Below are 21,577 nucleotides of genomic sequence, written 5' to 3' on the forward strand. Positions count from 1 at the left end.
TCCCGATGTTTAAATGGAGGAAATTTCTGCTGGATCCAGGACTGGATTTCAGTCGAACAGCAGGAGGATAATGGGTAGAGCTGGGGGTCATCAGTGTGCAAGCCTAATGTGTTTGAGAATGATATCATCATGGGACAGCACGTAGATGAGAAATATGGAGAGGACACGCTAAACATCCCTGAGAGAGCTCAGAGGTAAAAGTGTGAAAGTCCACAATTGGAAAGGAAGCCGTTCCACTTCCAACATGAATTCAAGAACTCATTGTATAGGATCAACTTTGCCAGTGATCCCAAACTACATGAGAGGTGAAATCAAAGGCGGCAGATCAGAAATGATATAACAAATGGGTAAAATATTGAAATATAGAATCCCTACAGTGTGGAAACAGGCCATTCAGCCCAAGTCCACACCACCCTTCTGCTGAGCATCCCACCCAAACCCATTCCCCTATGAACGTTGTCGAACCTACACATCCCTGAACACTACAGGAAATTTAGCATGGCCAATCTGCCTATCCTGCACATCTTTGGACTGTGGGAGGAAGCCGGAGCACCCGGAGGAAACTCATGCAGAAAATGTGCAAACTCCACACATACAGTTGCCCAAGGCTGGAATCAATCCCAGGTTCCTGGGAGCTGTGAGGCAGCAGTAACCACTGAGCCACCATGCTATTTCCTCAGTACCCCACCGAAGTACAGACTAGATTGGATTCTGGGCTCGTGTCTAGGCTGAACCTTCTGACTCAGGAAAGATTACTATCCACCGAATCATGGCTGACGTAGGAAAAGAGGCCAAATTTCACTTAGCAACATTTTAAACCAGACTTGATTTTAGATTTGACAGTCCATGTAGCGACAGATGGTTGAATTCCTTTGCCCGGCATTACTTCCTGCAACGAAATCTCATTATCAGTGGTATTTAAAAACAGTTGACAACAGGCTTTCTAATTTTAACCTGCATTAATTAGTAGATTTAATGTTTGATGAATATTCAAATTCTCAACACAAAGACTGGACAATCAGTGTACAAACAGAGGGCTTGCTTTAAAGAACAGATCTCAAGTTAGTTTTCATTTTACAGAGCACCACAAACAACGCAGGTATCTCTCATGTAAGTCTTACTTCACATTTTAGAAGCATCCTAAAGGCTTTATTCCATTAACACTTTCAGAACAATGATGACGTTTTTGCAACAGTGTGATTTTCTTTCAGATCGCAGGGCAATTGTGTGTGCGCTTTATTTTCCTTAACATTCGCAAAGTATGAGTTATGGTTTAATGTGGATATGTGTGCTCCAATTGCAACAAAACACAGCACTCAGAAGCACAGGGCTACAAGCCTTAGAATACTACTGACGGATCATCTCACTGTCTCTTTACTGAAAGGGAATATTTGATAGTCCTATATTTTGCACAATGTGAAGAAAATTAAGCACGTGGACTTGTGTTGAGCTTGCTTTCAGACTGGTCATCCTTTAGTTCAGCTTTCATGCCTTTGAACTGGGCGTTGATGAGCTCAGTTGGCTCGATGGCTGGAGTGACCAAGAGATGTGGATTCAGTCCTCATGCCAGCTGAGGTGGTCATGGGCCCAGCTGCCCTGAATTATGTCATCATCCTCATCATGAAAATAGACAATGAACATGCAACATAGACAGGGAAAAAAAATGAAATTAAATGTGATTTTTAAGCTGTGAGGAAATTGAACCAAAGAGGTGTTGAGGCCGAGGACAGATCAACAATGAATAACAGGACAGGCCTGAGTGGCCACATGGTGTACTCCTGCTCCCATTTCTTATGTTTCCTGCTCCCAACAAAATAATCATTTATCTCGTCTTCCTGATACCACAGTAAGGGAGCCAGATCAAACTGAATTACCTCATAGCTACCAAAGGCTTAGAATATGAATTAAAATGATCATTCAGAAACTGACTTAAAGTAATTATTTCATTAAAAATACTGAATAGTTCCACCAATTGTAGCACCCTTGCAGGAATTGCACTTTATAATGATTGATTAGATTAGATTCCCTACAGTGTGGGAACAAACCCTTCGGCCCAATAAGTCCTCACTGCCCCTTGGACCATCCCACCCAGACCCATCCCCCTTAACCCATGGTTAATGTCCATCCAGTGGACATTTATTGTACAACAAAGTGTTGTATAAAACTGATCTGTATATGACCCATTCTATTGTCAGGACATGTACATATTAAATGGAAGTAGAGCAGTTTACCACTGGGAAGGGAAAGGCGTTTCAAGGCAAACAGAGCAACTAATGACAGTCAGTTAGCGAAAAGGGCAGAAAGGGGAGTAGATTCTGTGTCAGCTCCATGTCACACAATCCCACCTGGAATACAGGAGGATAAGGACATAAATTACATTATTTGGACTCATGCCTCCTTCAAGCACCAATTCAATTCAGCAGGTTGTATGACAAATTTCTTCATAATTCGCATTTCTAAAAATGTAAAAGATTTCTTAGCTGTAAAAATTGCATTCAGATGATAACAATGTACGGAGCTGGAGGAACACAGCATGCCAGGCAGTAACAGAGGAACAGGAAAGCTTACGTTTCGGGTTGGGACCCTTCTTCCTTTGAACTCATTTTGGTGTGTCCTAACTGCAAATGTTGAATTTACTCATTGCTACTGCTTTGCTTGTTGTATTAATTACACTAATTTAAATCTAAAATGTCATGAAGCAATGCAGCATGTGTGTTTGTTGCTGTTTAACCATTTGAGGATTAATTTGATTTGCACTGAATTGGCTTTGATGATTTTTAGTGTGAACAGTATATATTTAAGCCAGGATGATTCTGTTAAGTTTATTATTGTTTATTTTTACCCACAGTAGTCAGCATTAGCAAGAATGCAAAACTCTGAAGCACTAAAGTACTGGGTTGGCAATGTCGTAACTGAAACTGAAAGAAAAACTGAGATTGTGTTAAAAGGTTCCACTTCCTTGATGGCCAACAAATTAATCTGTTGTGCGATGACAGTCCAGATTGTCCCATGTATCTATGTAATTAGCTAATGTTAGCCGGGGGAGTTATATTTGCCTTCAGAGTTGCTGAGTTAGAAAGGGAGAAGAAAACTAAAAGGAAAAGAAAAAGAAATCCAGCAATCTGTATTTCACTCACTGAGATTGGCAAAGTTGGGGTTCCTTGCTTCAGAGAAGTGTGGGAGATTTGATAGAGGTTTTCAAGAATCAAGAGAAGTCCAGCCACAGCAGGTAGTGAATAAGTGCTGCTGTTGCCAGTAGGATCAAGAGCCAGAGAAGACCAAGGTGGCATGAGGAAGATCCTCTTTATGCAGCAAGTGATTAAAACCCGGGATGTGCAGCCAGAGGATGTAGTGTAGATAGATTCGGTCACAGCTTTCATAAGGGAATTAGTTAATTCCATGAAGGGAAATGGTTTGCAGGGCACTGGGGAACAAATGGGAGGATTGGGACTAAGATAACAAACTGTGGAGCTGGATGAACACAGCAGGCCAAGCAGCATCTTAGGAGCAGGAAAGCTGACGTTTCGGGCCTGGATCCTAGGCCCGAAACGTCAGCTTTCCTGCTCCTAAGATGCTGCTTGGCCTGCTATGTCCATCCAGCTCCACACCTTGTAATGTCAGATTCTCCAGCATCTGCAGTTCCTATTATCGAGGATTGGGACTAGGTGAATTGCTGTTACAGCGATTCAGCACAGATACAAGTGGGTGACTGATGTAGTAAAGGAAGGTGACTCTCTGATTCTACAATGAGCTTTCTTGGATATCTGGTAAGGATAAACATGACATCTCCTGTGGCAGCGTTTCATTAACGTTTGAAACTTGGACAGCACTATTTACGTGAGGAGCCCTGTGGAACAATATGCCAGTAATAATATGAAGCCAGAAACGGGGGACTGTGAAACCCAGGCCATCACCAGGTGTCCTTCAGGCAAAGGGCCTGTAAAATGTGAATGGATAACATGCCCAGGCCTTTCCTGCCCTCCCCAACCTGTCTCACACAAAACAGCAAGTGAGTGCTGACTAAAATCAGCAACCCATTAGCCATTTTTCAAAAAAGTAATGGAAATTGAGCTGGCTACCTATTGAATAGACTGGAATATTAGAATCCACAGGCTATGATACAGTTTACAAAGCCTGCAGTGGGGAGGCATTATTATTGGTTAAAAGGAGCGATGGAAGGGGATATATGTTCTGCATGCATCAGCTCACCAGCTCCACTTCAAATGCCACCTACTCCTGCCATCAACCACCCCCCCCAAACCTCTGCCTATCCACCACATGACACCACTTCTCCCAACCACTGTGTCCCCCATAATCCCACCTACCCCATCACCACCTTGTCCACCTTCTCCCCTCCCTCACCTCCCTCTACCAAACCCCCTGCCCCCCCCACTGCCCTCCCCAAGCCCCCTGGACTTCTGCCAACTTACCACACAATCACCATTACCCAACCATTGTGCCTCCCATAACCCTCCCCACCACCTCCTTCCTCCAATCCCTGTCCTCCAAAGATGTTGCTACGTTTGTGACTTCCTACCTGACTACCAAAACCTGCTCCACTACTTCACAGATCCTTTTCCAGAATTCCGTTATATTTTGTGTGAATTAATGCTCCTTGCCATCATCACAAAACTGTCTGACTCTAATCTTAAAATCATTACACCTTGTTTTGGACTCCCCCTACCCATTGGAGAAAGTCCTTTCCTTCTGTTTACACTGTAACCTTTTTAATAATCTGAAAGATTTCAGTTAGATCATTCCTCAATCTTTTGTATTCAAGGGAATAAGCCTTGTTCATGCATCCCATCTTCATTACTCAACGTGACAACAGTGAGGTCAACTAACTCAGAGAAATGGCTCTCTCTCCCTATGTCCAGGTCACTGGTAAACTGCAAAATGCCAAAGTTCCAGAATAAATTGGTGAGGACATTACTTACTCATATGTTGCCAATTTGAGTACAAGCCAATATCAGCCCATGCTCTCCTCAGCAATTCCCAATCCAAGCCATTGGCTCCAGTCACATGTGTTGTTAACAGTTTGATGTGAAACCACATCAGAGACCTTCAGGATGGCCTTACAAACAGCACCCTCAAACATTTCACTGCAACTATGTTTGTTACTTCCACAAAGGTAGCACTTTTTCTTTACACATCGATGCTGTCTCGATCTAATTGGTGCACACTCATCCAAATACTCAACTACTTGGTCCCTGATAGCAGACGTTAGCACTTCCTGATAACTGATGTCAGAATGAACAGGACAGGGCAGATGGTGAAATTTGAATTCAGTTAATAAAATCAGGCATTAAAAGCCAGTCCACTGGTGACTATGAACCAATTGTCAAAAGAAAACACTGCAATGGTTCACATACTGATGTCCTTTAGGGAAGGAAGCCTGCCGACTTTACCCAGTCTCGCCCACACATGACTCCAGACCCACAGCAATGTCATTGATTCTAACTGCCCTCAGAAATTATCTAGAGAGCCCGTCAGTTTAAGTGCAATTAGGGATGGGCAAATGCCAGTGATAGAAACACACAGAGAGAATAAAGAAAGAAACCCCTGGTTAGCTCCCACAGAAGTTAAACATTCTTGATGTGGAGGCATTCCCTGGGTTGCAAACGGGTGCCGTTCCTGAGTCAATTCACAAGTTGATCTGTGCAAACGTTGAAACTCAATGCAGGATAATGTAAAGCAGCCATTTGTAAGTGTAGGAAATGTTTGTATGTTGAATCTTTAAAATTACAGCCCTGTATCGGATCGAGTGCCTGTAAGCTGGAAGTTTTATGGAAGGGATCCTGTTTATTTTGTAGCAGTTGTGAAATCTCATCATTAGACTGGACACTCATTCAGGCTACATCAACTGTTAGTACTCATCCCTAAAGCAGGAGAACACAATGCTCCCTGACACAGCCAGTGGGTGCCAAAATAGTAAAGAACTATTCCAGTTTTTCTTTTCCAACGTCCAATATTTCATTGAGCAAAACAAAAAGTTATAAATGAAATTGTGGATAAACCTGAAAAGACCGAACAGCTGCACAGCATAGTTACATTGACATATCTCCTGCTACATCAAGTATATCAAATCATAAATCCATGCTGCAACCTGCAATCACATTTTTATTTTATTCTGCTGAAATGCCTTTACAAAGCCATTTTACCTTTGTTTAAAAAAAATTACAGATGAGGGACATTAAAGGCCGGAGACTGGTCTCCTCACTGTGATTTTCTTCCTTTAGTTCTATCAGCAGCTATAAGCCAGATCAGTGGACCCACTCATTAATATCATTTCCTTTTCAGTCTCTGTACAAAATTCCCTTCTTTGAACTCTGCTGAATGAACTGTAGACTAAAGGACAGATCAGTGAAATGACTTGCTTTTGCATTTCTGCACAAAACAGATGGCATCTCACCAAGGTCTTTGTTCACCCCAGGATATCGGCCTCAATGTTATTAAAGCAACTGGATTTGCTCCCTGGTGTTTTTCTGAAATGCTCCTTCAGTGGATAATGCCCCACAGCCTGTGCAAGATTGCAAATTATGAGAGATTTTCGAATATTAAACTGCAGTGAACTTGTTCACAAATGAAAACTTAATCTGTTCCTGTTATATCCAGTGTGCATCAGGCAAGCTCTGAATCCAATTTTGAAATAAACAGGTTATCATCTACATAAAAATGTGTTCACATTCCCAAATCTTGTATTGGTATTTGGAATGCTGTATAAGCTCTGTATCACTTTACAATTCAGTGAATCATAAATGAGTAAATGGCACAAATTAAATACTATATACCTAGAAAGGAAATAATCTCAGGCCTTGTGGATTCTGCAGCTAGTTCTCAATTGGAGGTCAGTTTTGATATGTTGTACCATTTGCAAATCCCATTACACATGAGGGTGATACTGAACATTTCCCTAGCTTCATTAAAGGATCAAGTGGATCGATTGTTTCATACTGTTGAACTGAACCATTTGGTGCCTTCCATTCAATCCTTTAACCCAGACATGCCATTTTAGAAACCGTCCTCCCAAATTCTCTCCCCACCAGTTCTCCCTCATGATATTTAATTTTTGGAGCAGTGACTTCCAATGGGGGAGGTATTGTTTTTGGAAGAGGGAGGGACGCGGTGATCTCCTCCACCTCCAACCCTCTTCTGGGGAACTGTGACCAGACCAGACATCAGTCAGGTGCTGGCCTTTGTCTGGAGCAAGGGATCCTGTCTGAAGGCTCCTGGTTATACACAGGCCGCTCCTGCACTCCACTGTGCCACAGGGGACATGGTGACTGCTGACTGAGGAACACCACTTACACCGCCCGCACACCTCTACACCCTCAGAGTCACAAGATCCAGGAGCAACCGAGGACTAAGTCATTCAGTTGTGGTGGGGTGTATGCAAAGCGGTCAGGATCCTCAACAGGCAAGGGTTCTTTGGGAGATGGGGACAGGAGGCAAAGCAAGGAGCGGCTCTCAGTGCTTCCCTCTCACCCCTGGATGTCCAGTCCTTGTTTCAGACTCTTTGACTGGCTGAGGAACCCAAACCCTCAACCCCAAGGCTGCCAGCAGGAGAGGAGCTGCCATGGTTGGCTTCATACCATGCCAGGACAAGGGTTAATGCCAGCAGTGACAGCAGGCCAAATCCCTGACCGATTAAGAGCCTTACTTCGCAGCGGGCCATCGCAGCCAGACTTCAATTTGTGTGGAAGCAGAAAGACAATGTAGACCACAGAAGTTGTTATTTTCTTCATAGGAAGCTACTTGAACTCAGCATCAAATCCATAGCCAAGATTAATTAGCACTATCAGCTCCCCCACTCAAATCCTTGTTCCGTCCGAGTAACATACAGCCAAGCTCCAGATTTTCCATAGTTTCACCTTCCTTGTCCTACCTTCCCCTGAATTGTGCCCATTTATCAGAATTGTCTTCATCAGTCTGTTTTCTCAGTTCTAATACATCCGATTCCTGGCACTAGGCATCCTCCACATCCTGTGTCATTTTGAATCCTGGCTGTGCTTTCGTCTCTTTTGTCCCTTTGCATTTTCAGTGCGGAATAACCTGAGGGAGATTCCTAAGTCTCTCAATCTTGCTACCACTTCCCTCACCTTCAGAGGTACCTTTCAAGCCCAGCTCTTCAGCATTTCCTCTAACTTCTTCACCAATTCCTTGGTATTCAGTGCACCTTTGCAAAACACCAAGGAACATGAAATGTTCATATAAATATTGTTTGATACTGGAATGGCTGAACTTGCCATCTATAAATTGTAGCGGTTTCTATTTTTGTGGTGGAAAATTAAATTTAACAGATCTTATTAGAAAGACTGATTTGGAACCCCTAATACATTACAGGTATAAGTCGATACAATGGGAAGACAAAGAAATGTAAGAGGCAGGTTGCACTTCCCAGTATCTAAAGACAATCATTTCATACAAATTCCGAATCCAGCTTCCTGTTATATTTGAGAGTAGGATTAACCGTAACTGTACCCAACTCCCAGGATCCTTCCTGTGCATTCACACTTGCATAGAAGTTCACAGCATCATTGTGGTGCAGGTGGAGACCATTCACCCATCATATCTACTCTAGCCCTGTAAGCATTTTAATTTGGTGCCCAGATCTCCTGCCATTTACCTATAACCCTGCACATTATTTAAATGGAAACAACCATCTGATGCCCTCTTGAATGCAGTGCATTCCAGACACTAACTACTCACCATGTGAAAATGTTTTTCTGACCTTGTACCTGCTCCTTTTGCAAAATGTTTGAAACTTGTGCCCTCCAGTCCGTAATCTTTTATGGTGGGAACAGATTTTCCCTATCTGTTGTGTTCAGACCTTCTATGAACTTGAAAACTTCTTCATGGGAAAAACTTCTCCAATTTTTCCTCAGAAGTGAAGTTTCTCATCCCTCATTTCAACCACTCACATAATCCTCTTCTGCTGTCTTTCCAATGATTTCACAATCATTCTGTAGTGTGGTACCTGGCACTTCAACCTTGTATTCTGTGACCTTATTCATGAAGCTGGAATGCTGTATGCTTTATTAATAGCTCTCTCTACCTGTCTTGTCACCATTGATAATGAATGTACATATACACCCAGACCTCTGAACTCCTGTGTATTCTTCAGAACAGTCCGTTTTAATTTATACCAATTCTCCTTGTTCTCTGCACCAAAATTGCATTTTGCATTGAACCACACGTGCCACCTATCTGCCAACATATCAGTGTTCTTTAAAAATTCTAATTAAATCCAAAAGTATTGCTTTCATTTCTCCCTGTTCTAAATTTGAAGCTTTGCTCTCTTGTAAAATATGCAAAGCAGGAAACATATTTGCTTTAAACTTCTTGGTACTTCAGTGCAGTGAAGGTTCATGGAAAAGCAGAGATTTGACAGAATGGCAGCTTATCAGAACTTTTCTCAACTGGAGGCAGTGCCGCAAACCCTCACTGTATTTAAGTACAGACACGTTTAATGCAAATATGTTTCATATTTTGCATATTTACCGGCGATTAAGCAAGGGTGGGGCTTTTCTCTCTGGAAAAAGAAATCTTGGGGTTTTCTCCTAAAAATTGAAAGCATTTCATAAGGTAGATGTGGAGGGGCATTTTCCATTTGAGAGAAACTCCAGACCAAAAGAGTGTAAATGCAGAATAACAGAGTAAAGAATTGAAAAGGAATTTCTTCACACAGTCATGAGAAAGTACAGTGTGCTGCCACATCAAATAGCTGAAAGAGATAAGGTGACACATTTAGGCATCAGCTTGGTGAGGGGAGCACATCCGTGGTGATCAGAAGACCCATTCAGCCAGATGTTATGCCCAGATGGAATGTATGGATCTGTGTTCGCAGGAAGTGTTTAATATTAAGCTGTACTGCAGAGATGTTTACTGGAAATGAAGTAGTAAGTTCATTTAATGCAATACGTTTTCATTGATGAGTGTCCCACTTAAAGAGAAATCTTTAACTCATGATCTTATTGTCATCCAGGGCAAGTTCTCTTCATGTATTCCTTTTCCAATAGTGATTCACCATTGCCTTAGTGTTAGGCAAGTAGACAGGTCCCAAGCCTCACTGAACCCTGTAGCTGTTGGTGTTATTCTGAACCACATGCTGGTTATCTAACTCCATCACCCTTCCCTTCCTGCATGTCATTTCCTTGGAACATGTAGTTCCAACTTTGGTCTTGTTGTGACTATTATGGCTAAAAGATCACACCCATGAACCCTCTAATTGAGACATTCATCCACTTTGCTTATTCCAAATACCAAGTGTAGTTAAATAAAGAGCCATTCATTTTGCCTTTTTACCAATTTTTTCCCCTTTGTTCCCATTTGCTGATGTTTTCTTTTGCTTGTACGTTCTTTACTTTCCTGTCCCACTCTGGGTGTCAATGCCAGAATAGTTGCCCTGCAGTGCAGCCAGATACTCTTGCTTTGTAAGTCTGCTTGTTCCCCTCCCTGTCCTACGCTCCTCCCTTGACAAAAACCCCTCACACACATGCACAGACACGCATATACACACAAACACACGCACACACAGACATACTCACACAGGTGTGCACACACACAATTAGCTCATAGCTCCATTCTGCAGCCCTCTGCTGGTCCTGGAGTCGCTGTACAGCAGTGAATCCCTGACAAACATGCTGCATCACTGGGTGGATCATCAGTGGGCAGGTCATCATTGGGGAGAGATCATCATTGGGTGGGTCATCACGGGTCGGTCATTATGGGGGCGGTCATTATTGGTGGGTCATCGTTGGGGGTGTCGTCATTGGGGACGAATCACCATTGGGGGGGATCATCAGTGGGCAGTCATCATTGAAGGGCGCATCATTGGGGGTGTCATCATTGGATGGTTCATCATTGGGGGGGATCATCATTGGGGGGGTCAAGAAGTGATCCCAGCAGCAATCCCACCAGCTGACTGTGTTTGAGCCAGAGAGGTGATTGCTTCCTGGAGAATTTTCCATTCATTGTGCGAGGGTGTTACCTGTCACCACACATACACGAAAAGCGGAAAAATTCTGCACAGTTTACATTTTCAAACAATCAGGAAATGTGGAATGAATTATGTAGCGGATTATTTAATATTTGTAATTTACAAGCTGGCTGGAAAATGGCCAGTTGAACACACTCCTGGGGAGTTTGTGGGAAGACTGGAAACGCTAAAAATAATTACCATAATTCATATCCAGATTATGTCCACTGTCAACCCTGAGTGCATTTGAACTTGCATTCTTTATTTCTGTGTGAACCTTGTCCTCACATTACCTCATGGGATCATTGCAAATATTAGCACAAAAGCGCAATTCCCAAACATAGTCTATGCAAAAACTTTTTGAATTTGACTGCAGAAGTTACTTTCTCAACTCAGGGAATAAGATGTTCATTTTATGTCTTTCCCAAGGTCAAATGTCAAAAACTAGTTCTTCATTTTCACTCAATGTGGCATCGTCGCTGGTAAACTTTCATTTTGTGTTCTTTCAATAATCATCCGGACATTTTCTCCTCTCTCTACAGTGTGGCAGAAGTGCTGAAAATTTTGACAAGTTCTTCACACGAGGACAACCAGTTTTAACGCCGCCTGACCAGCTAGTCATAGCTAACATTGACCAGACAGAGTTTGAAGGATTTTCATTTGTAAACCAAGAATTTGTTCACCCCAGTTTAACCAATGTCGTATGAAACACAGGATGAAGAGGACAAGTAGCAACAGCAAATAGACCTTTGTTTAAAACATTTGTAATAAATCAGCAGTTAACTTTACAAGATAATAATGTTCAGAAAAAGTTAGGGAACAAGCACTTTTGATTTTTAGAAAAAAAATAATATACTTTAAGGAGATTTATTGACAATTTTACTGTCCAGCTTTAAATCAGTCTAATATAATTGTGAATCGTTCTGATAACTAAAAAGCAAGAAGGTTTTAAGGAATGCATTCTCCTCTGCTGGATCTAACTTTTTCTTAAATGCTGAGATACAAATTGCAATATACTTGTGGCCCTGCCCAAGGGACTAGCTTTTTCGCACTTTGTCTTCCCAATAATCAAAGATGGTCAACAGTCTCAGTATCAAAAACAACTGTTTCTCCAAAAAAATGTGGTGGATGAACTCTGTTTGAGTAAATCCAAATTTGTATCTCATGACATTCTCCATGTGTAATTTGCACTACTATATCAAACTGATATTTCCATCTAGAATGCGGAGCAAGAAATCTGAAGGTATTGCAGGGAATAGTTGAAAAATGGAGCAGACGATAAAAAAAATCGATCAAATTCTGTTGGTATTTTAACATATACTAGAAATCACTGTCCAAAGTAACTACTGAAAGGATGTAATACGTTTTCTTCTATGAATCACATTCAGTTTAACATGTTCCTCTTCAAAAATATAAAAATGAAATTTAGTGCACAAAACTAACAATCAGTGCTGGAGACGATTCTGCTACTTTTATATCAAACTACAAAGAATGTGCGCTACAATTGTCTAGCTCATACCTCATTACAGTTTATTGTATGGGATGAGTTTTTTTAGGAATAGCAATGTTCATCTTGCAGCAAAGCTTTGGCTTTGACTTTACTAGAGCATATCTTCAATGTATTATAGGAGCACTGACTTCATACAACAGTGTTTGGCAAAACTGTTTTTCACTGTATTAAAATGTGCGATGAAGTCATGCAATTGCATCACTAAAGTAGCATCTAATCACCTGAGCAACATTTTGAGAAAAAACAATGTGGCGCTTCTCATAACCGTCTCCCTTTAAAATGCTAACTGAAACTTTTCTCAAACTTTTAAAAGACCTATTGCAATTTTTAAACTATGACTCAGATGGGTTTTTTTCCTTCTGAAGATATTTGCTTGTACTGTTAGAAAGCAGCCTTTCAAAGAAAATACATTCAAAAGCAATTAAAGTACTTGTTGTATAGTTTAGCTCCTGTACTTACCACTACAAGTGAACAAAACTGTTTTGGTCAAACTTACTTTATTTTTCTTAAGGTTGAACAGTAAATGCTAATTCTTAAAGAGCCACGTTTAAGTCCATGTGTGCACCTGCATTCAATTTACGAAATGGGAATCAGTTAGGATCATTTTTGCCTTGATTTTGGAAACAGTAATTTAGTGACTTACTATTCTAACTTTAAGAAATGCATGTCAGAATACAATGTAGCATGTTGTTGATAGGTGCTGTATGCAACAACATTATGAAAGCACGTATGTTTGGTTGTTGGTCTAAACAGTGTTTGCTGTATCCAAGTCGAAAATGCACCTTTTAGAAAAACAAATTACAATCAAAAATAGCCCGAAACGTCAGCTTTTGTGCTCCTGAGATGCTGCTTGGCCTGCTGTGTTCATCCAGCCTCACATTTTATTATCTTGGAATCTCCAGCATCTGCAGTTCCCATTATCTCCAAATAGCAAGTTCTTTTTAAGTCACATCCTTCTTTTGACTAATGGTCACATTCACGTTTACTATTTTCAATAATTCAAAGTCACACGCCTGATTCTGCCAATTTATTGAAGATTTAACAAGTGTACATATGCAGTCAGCCCCGATAGTTGCAACATCAGTATTTAAAAACAAGCATTAATTGATGCTGAATGCAAAGTTTTAGATGAATGAAAAAGGTGAATAAAATATATCTAATGCCTACTAAACAATTAAGCACTGCTATGTCATATCTTTCACAATTTACAGTAAATTTTTGGACCAAACTTTTTACTAATTGAGTTTACCTAGTCAGCTTGAGTACAATTAATTACTGAACCGGAGATGATAGGGGGGAAATGCTTGTAAATTAAATGCAAATATCTATATATAATATATATTCTGTTAAGATTGAAGTAAAGATTCGGGGTTGATCAAATATCTGATCTCCAAATATCTCAAAATTATTTCAAAAGGCAGCCGTCTCAAAACAATAAGGAATTAACTTTGATATTAATTTGATTGTTTTGTTTTAAATGAAATTAAGAAGATATCATTCAAGGAATGACTTGGAGAAACTTGTAGCTCCCATGATTTAGGAGAAATGGAGTATAACAGTAGTATGTAACATTAGTTCTTCTTGTTTACATTGTTGGAACCAGTAAGCACCCCAGTTCTGTATTTTTTCTTAAATGTTATCCAGTTATTATAGTTCAAACAATTCTTTCTCCAGATTAACAAAATGAATAGCAAAGTAAAAATAGTTATTCATCTTCTTTGAAAAAGGGCTAAATATCGAAAGGAATATTGACAGGTGAGACTGCCTCTTTAAATATGTTTTGAAGTTGTTATAAAGAAAGCTTGCATCACTGTACAGAGCGTTATGCAGGCTACATTGTCTAATATGATATGTACTGCTGAATAAGATATGTTTCCAAGTAATTTGTTATCCCTCACTCCAAATAAATCCTCAGCCACTCAACTACCTGCTTTCACTTGCTTTGCGCCAAATTGCCACATACCATTTTAAGTGTTCTTTAAACAAAAGCTTTTTAATTAAATTATAGATTATATATTTGACGAACATGAGTTTTAAAGTGACAATTCAATCACGTGGCTTTGGATGTTTTATAAACTGCCTGAGCTTTACCCTCTCAGATTATATTCAACCAGCTTCTCCTGTCGAATGCTAACTCCCCTGCCAGCTAACAGTACCCTGTTGATTGGCTGCAGAGTTCATATCATTGCCTTATCAACATCACTTTAGGTAGAACTAAAATGTGACTCCAGTTGAGTATGTAGATTCACAGAATACAACAATGACATCATTACCCTCAAGTAAGTAAACATAGCCCTGCATTTCGGACAGTCCATTAAAATGGGAGGTACAAATGACCCTAGTCAATTGCTTTACTGACAGGGAGAAAAATTATCAATCTCTCTGAATTATTTAGGAAACCCAAAAGCTTGTATTCTACGTAAAGTGGGGAGATTCTTAGCATCTTGAAGTGACGGGTTTTCTGTGTGGAAGGTTTATGTGACATTTCGTAGAATTTGTTGTGGGCATGTTTGTCTGTTTCCATCTCATGTTTCCTCTCTTCACACTATATTGGTGGATAAATACCCACATATCTAGAATTCACTTTTTTTTACTTGAAAGGTATGAATGTTCCAAAAATACCAGGATTCTTCAACATTGATACATCTTCATAAAAACCTCCAAAACTAGTAACATTGCAGAAAACTATATGGGAAATAGTACTGACAGAACTGCAACTCACCAGAAACTGCTACAATAGTTTGCAGGGGTTTCTAGCCAGACTTGGTCCCAGGTGCTGAATTGCACAGTGACTAATGACTGTGGGAGTCATTCAGATTGCAAAAAATTCAATACTTTCTGCAGGGTAAGCTAGTACATCACAGTTGCCCTGCAGATTTTCCTTTCAATCCAAAAATAATCAGTAGTTCAATTCCATTTTAGCTAAAGTTTCTCATTGTTTCCAGAGCTAGTAAAACGACAAGAAAATCAATTGAGAAGAACAATATATTCATATAAACCAAAAACAAAAGTCACTGTATCACATCATGAAGATGATACTTCAAATTTCTGATTTGCAATGGCAAAAGTCATATCCCTGTCATTTATGATAAACAATAATATTGTTTTCTTTACCACTGAATTCTAAACACTTCGGAACCATAGCAAGCCTACAAGGGAATGAGAACAGAGGCGACATTATTCACTGAGCAATTGGTCAGATATGGTACATTATTAAAACACAATGTTTTACTTCTATTATATATTAAGAGACTTGCTTTCCTCAAATTGTTTTGCATGGTATTGTTTGTTATATGTTCATTGTAGTTTGACAATGTGTAAAATAAACAAAGTGGCTGTCAGCTATGTTTTCTTTGATTTCATTGTGCGCCTGTAGGGTTTTAGTCACCCTTCCTCCTTGCCTAAAGATGCTGAAAGTTCTGGGCAGTCACCGAACTCACCAAGCAGCCAGTGTCTGTGTCCGCTGTTAACCATTTCAGTGCAGATGGCCACAATACCACAACTGGATCAGTCAAGGAATTGAGGGTTCTGGACAGAACATGGGGAAGTGGGTGTGAGGAATGTCAGATCAGCAATGATCCTATTGAATGGCAGAACAGGTTTGTGGGCTGAATGGCCTACTCCTAAAGATATTTCTTACAGGTGTTAAACCAGATCCATTTCTCCACTAAATTCCAGGCTCAACTTTCTGAAAGATATCAACATGTAATTGTCAAGAATCCAAACTCATGTCCTCATCAGCTTTAGAGCACTGAGGCCAATCCATTGAAATCAGTGCAGACTGAGCATCAAAGCTGGGACCTGTTTTCGATATGGCTTAGGACTGTTCCAGGAAAAACCCAATGTCCATTTGGATCATCACAACCTTCCTTTCTGAAAGGGAGAACAATGGATTGAGCAGTCGGAAGGAGACACATTGTCGAGTTGTACATTTCTGCTGAGGCCTATTGGTGCAATTTCCCCACATGGAGAGGTTCGTGATCTTAAATCAACTGTTTCACCCTCAGCCCCAACACAAGCATGACGGTGACTCGTATGTGCAGTTTCCTCACTTGGACATAAAATTGGTGCATGGTGAAATTGGGAACTAAATTTGATCGTTTTTAAAGTGGTTCAAGCACCAAACCACACTGTGACTTGGATAAAAACAGTCTCTCTGTGACAAGTGCTAACACAATTGAAACTATAAACAATTAATTGTTGTGTGAAAAAAACAATCGTTTATCACAACTATATATATATAACTTTAGATTGTTCCATTCCAATAGTAAAATATTAAATACCATTTTATAAATTTACAATAATTAATCCTTATAAGTAATCAGAAGAACATAAATGAATCATTTTCTCTGCTGCAAGAATTGAATCAAACTTTTTTTTGAACTTATTACATGAAAACTGACACTGCCAAGTCCAAACGCAACAAGATCTGGACAATATTCAGGCTGACAACATCCAATAACAAAAACAAAGTTGCTGGAAAAGATCAGCAGGTCTGGCAGCATCTGTGAAGGGAAAAAACAGAGTTAACGTTTCGGTCTGGTGACCCTTCCTCAGAAATGACAACACCCAACTTTTGTTCTTGGCACACAAATGCCAGACAAGGACCATCTCCAACAAGAGACGATCTAACCACAGATAATAGGAACTGCAGATGCTGGAGAATCTGCGATAACAAGATGTAGAGCTGGATGAATGCAGCAGGCCAAGCAGCATCAGAGGAGCAGGAAGGCTTCCTTGCTCCTCTGATGCTGCTTGGCCTGCTGCGTTCATCCAGCTCTACAACCTGTTATCTCACAATCTGATCAGAAACTCCTTGATTCTCCATAGCATTGTCATCACTGAATCCCTGACGATCAATACCCTGGGAGTTACAATTGACCAAAAGCTGAACTGGACTAGCCAAATAAGTACCGATCCTAAAAGAGCAAAGGCTAGAAATCTTGCAGCAAATAACTAACTTGACTTCCTACAGCCTGCGCAACATCTAGAAAGCACAAGTCAGGAGTGAGATAGAATGCTCCTCATTTGCCTGGGTGAGTGCAGCTCCAGCAACACCTGCAGACCACATGATTGGCATCACATCAACAAGCATCCACTCCCTCCACCACCAATGCTCAGTGGTACCTATGTGTACCATCTACACAATGTACAGTAGAAATTCACCAAGGCTCCTTAGACAACATGCTCCAAATCCATGACTACCATCTAGAAGGACAAGGGCAGCTGATACATGGGAACAGCAAACCCTGCAAGTTCCACATCCAAGTCTCTCACCATCCCGACTTGGAAATATATTGCCGTTCCTTCACTGTTGCTGGGTCAAAATCGTGGAATTCCCTCCCTAAGGGCATTGTGAGTCGACCTACAGACCGTGGGCTGCAGCAGTTCAAGAAGGCAGCTCACGCCCACCTTCTCAACACATCACCGTGCTAGGGACCCAGGTTAGATTCCAGCCTCAGGTGACTGCATGGCATTTGCACATTGACCCCATGTCTGTGCAGGTTTCCTCTGAGTGCTCCAGTTTCTCCCACAGCCTGAAGTTGTGTGGGTTAAGTGGGTTAGCCATGGGAAATGCGGGGTCACAGGGATACAATGGGGATGCATGTCAGGGTGGGATGCTCTTCGTTCAGCCAATGCAGACTAAATGGAGTGAATGGCTTATTTCTGCTCAGTAGGGATTCTGTGGCTCTATGAGCTATAGATTGGTAATTAATGCTGCCCAGCCAGTGATGCCCACATCCCATGAATGAATAAAACATGTCTATCAACGCTTCAGTGAAGTAACCCACTGAGCCAGTCCTTACCAGCTTCTCCACTGTATAGATTAATGAATTTACCTTCCTAACCTTTTCTATCCTCATTTCCAAAGAGGACAATCAGAATGGGAAACAAAAATTATCTTCCAGATTCAGTGTTGCTCAGTAATTAATCAGAAGCACAAATAGAAAAAAATATATTTTCAGGAAAGGTTGCGGGATTAGGTAGATTCCCTACAGTGTGGAAACAGGCCCTTCGGCCCAACAAGTACACTGACCCTGTGCAGCATCCCACCCAGAGCCATCCCCCTATAACCCACACACCCCTGAACTCTCTGGGCAATTTAGCAATGGCCAATCCACCTACACTGCACACCTTTGGACTGTGGGAGGAAACCAGAGCAGACACAGGGAGAATGTACAAACTCCACACAGACAGTCACCCAAGGCTGGAATCGAACACGGGTCCCTGGCGCTGTGAGGCTGCAGTGCTAATCACTGTGCCAATGTGCCGCCCTAAGCGAGGGCTTTTTTCATTGGAGTGAAGAAGGATGAAAGGTGCCTTGATAGAGGTGTACAAGATGATGAGAGGCATAGACTGAATGGATACCCAGAGGCTTTTTCCCAGTGTGGAAATGCCTATTATGAGGGGGCATAATTTTAAGGTGATTGGAGGAAGGTATGGGGAGATCTCAGAGGTAGGTTCTTCACACAGAGTGTGGTGGGCATGTGAAATGCGCTGCTGGCAGTGGTAGTGGAGTCAGATACTTCAGAGACTTTTAAGCAACTCTTGGATAGGCACATGGAGAATAGTAAAATGTAGGGTATGTAGATATTGATCTTAGAAGGATAATAGGTCAGCACAATATTGTGGGCTGATGGGCCTGTACTATTCGATGTTCTACGTTCACTGTGCAGTTTGTACATTCTCCCCATGTCAGGGGGGTGTTTCCTCCCACAGTCCAAAGATATGCATGTTAGTTGGACTGGCCATGCTAAATTGCCCATAGTGTACAGCAATGTGCATCCTAGATGGATCATTCATGGGAAATCCAGGGTTACAGGGAAAGGGTAGGGGGTGGATCTGAGTGGGATGCTCTTCAGAGAACTGGTGTAGACTTGATGGGCTGAATGGCCTGCTTCCACATTGTAGGGATTCTATGATTCCAACTCATTTGTAGGAATCCCTGGACATTAAGTGTGCAGTAGGAGGAGAAAAGAGCGAGGCAATGAAGAAAATGATAATAACTGAGGGGGCACTTGAAATGGCACATTTGGACAGTTTTGAAGTTGATATTTAGAAAGATCTGGGTATTAGAGGAAGAACTTTTCAGAGATTCAGGGGCACAACAGTTGTCGGTTCTGCAACCAATGAAAATAGAAATGACAATAGAAACTCATGGATTAGGAATGTGTGTGCAATGAAGATATGTCCAATTAAAATGTCCCAAATCATTTAGAAAATTAAAGCAAATAGTTTTGCTGTAATAAAATTATCACCAGTTTATAATGAAGCCTAACAGCTAAACAAGTCACATGGAGCCAGGAAATGTAGCTCACACAGCTCAATGGGAACCAATACCTCAAGTAATTGTGATCAGAGATAATGGGAGCTGCAGATGTTGGAGAATCCAAGGTAACAAAGTGTGAAGCTAGATGAACACAGCAGGCCAAGCAACATCTCAGGAGCACAAAAGCTGACATTTCGGGCCTAGACCCTTCATCAGAGAGGGCGATGGGGAGAGGGAACTGGAATAAATAGGGAGAGAGGGGGAGGCGGACTGAAGATGGAGAGAAAACAAGATAGGTAGAGAGGAGAGTATGGGTGGGTAGGTAGGGAGGGGATAGGTCAGTCCCAGGAGGTCAAGGGGGCGGGATGAGGTTAGTAGGTAGGAAGGTGGGAGGAGGGGACAGGTGAGAGGAAGAGCAGGTTAGGCAGGTGGGGATGAGCTGGGCTGGTTTTGGGATGCAGTGGGGGAAGGGGAGATTTTGAAGCTGGTGAAGTCCACATTGACACCAGTGGGCTGCAGGGTTCCTAAGCGGAATATGAGTTGCTGTTCCTGCAACCTTCAGGTGGCATCATTGTGGCACTACAGGAGGCCCATGATGGACATGTCGTCTGAGGAATGGAAGGGGGAGTTAAAATGGTTCACGACTGGGAGGTGCAGTTGTTTACTGCGGACCAAGCGTTGGTGTTCTGCATAGTTGGGAGGAAGGGATGGGTGAGAGGAAGAACAGGTTAGGGAGGCGGGGACAGGCTGGGCTGGTTTTGGGATGCAACGGGGGGAGGGGACGAGCTGGGCTGGTTTAGGGATGCAGTGGGAGAAGGGGAGATTTTGAAGCTGGTGAAGTCCACATTGATACCATTGGGCTGCAGGGTTCCCAAGTGGAATATGAGTTGCTGTTCCTGCAACCTTCGGGTGGCATCATTGTGGGTGACTTCTTTGCAGAACACCTATGCTCGGTCCACTGTAAACAACTGCACCTCCCAGTCGTGAACCATTTTAACTCCCCCTTCCATTCCTCAGACGACATGTCCATCCTGGGCCTCCTGCAGTGCCATAATGATGCCACCCGAAGGTTGCAGGAACAGCAACTCATATTCCGCTTGGGAACCCTGCAGCCCAATGGTATCAATGTGGATTTCACAAGCTTCAAAATCTCCCCTTCCCCCACCGCATCCCAAAACCAGCCCAGCTCGTCCCTGTCTCCCTAACCAGTTCTTCCTCTCACCTATCCCCTCCTCCCACCTCAAGCCGCACCTCCATTTCCCACCTCCCTATTTATTTCAGAACCCTCACCCATCCCCCTTTTCTGATGAAGGATCTAGACCCGAAACGTCAGCTTTTGTGCTCCTGAGATGCTGCTTGGCCTGCTGTGTTCATCCAGCTCTACACTTTATTATCTTTGCCTCAAGTAATCATGATTTTTCTGTCCACACAGTCTTTTTTTAACATTCCACTTTGTTTAACTCATGCTTATTCTGCACTGATATTCTTGTACAATCTAAATGTAATGCAGATAAGGCACCTGGATTCTATTTTGTTAAAATCTCTGCTGGATTTAGATGCAGCTAAACTAATACAAACAGCACACTGTAACCTGCAGACACAGCCTAGACCTAGAGTAAAGAGTCATGTCACAATATCTACATACCTTTGTCTCATTGGCATGTTGAGATCCTCAAAGGGTAGTCACCCGAATGGTAAATCCACAATATCTGCCTCTAATTCGAATTCGAACAGTCTGCCATTTTGGTGGTTTGACATCTGCTGGACAGGATGTTTCCTCTATTGGGAGAATCTAAAACCGGGTGGAGGGAGGCAGTGT

General features: G+C 41.8%; 1 protein-coding gene across 5 annotated transcripts in view; it reads left to right on the forward strand.

Annotated features, from left to right (window-relative positions):
* The window catches only part of LOC125463597 (protein kinase C alpha type), a 343,618-nt gene extending 327,789 nt beyond the window's left edge, over positions 1–15,829 (forward strand). For 3 of the 5 annotated variants that reach the window (XM_048555052.2, XM_048555054.2, XM_048555057.2), the window contains 2 exons: positions 1,081–1,110; positions 11,521–15,829. In XM_048555052.2, coding sequence (XP_048411009.1) covers positions 1,081–1,110; positions 11,521–11,685 — 195 coding nt within the window. In that variant the 3' untranslated portion in view covers positions 11,686–15,829. The remainder of the gene's footprint in view (positions 1–1,080; positions 1,111–11,520) is intronic. The other 2 variants (XM_048555055.2, XM_048555056.2) reach the window with 1 other exon arrangement.
* Positions 15,830–21,577: the final 5,748 nt, after the last annotated feature.

Source organism: Stegostoma tigrinum, chromosome 22, assembly GCF_030684315.1.
Source record: "Stegostoma tigrinum isolate sSteTig4 chromosome 22, sSteTig4.hap1, whole genome shotgun sequence".
In the NCBI taxonomy this organism is placed as follows: domain Eukaryota; kingdom Metazoa; phylum Chordata; class Chondrichthyes; order Orectolobiformes; family Stegostomatidae; genus Stegostoma; species Stegostoma tigrinum.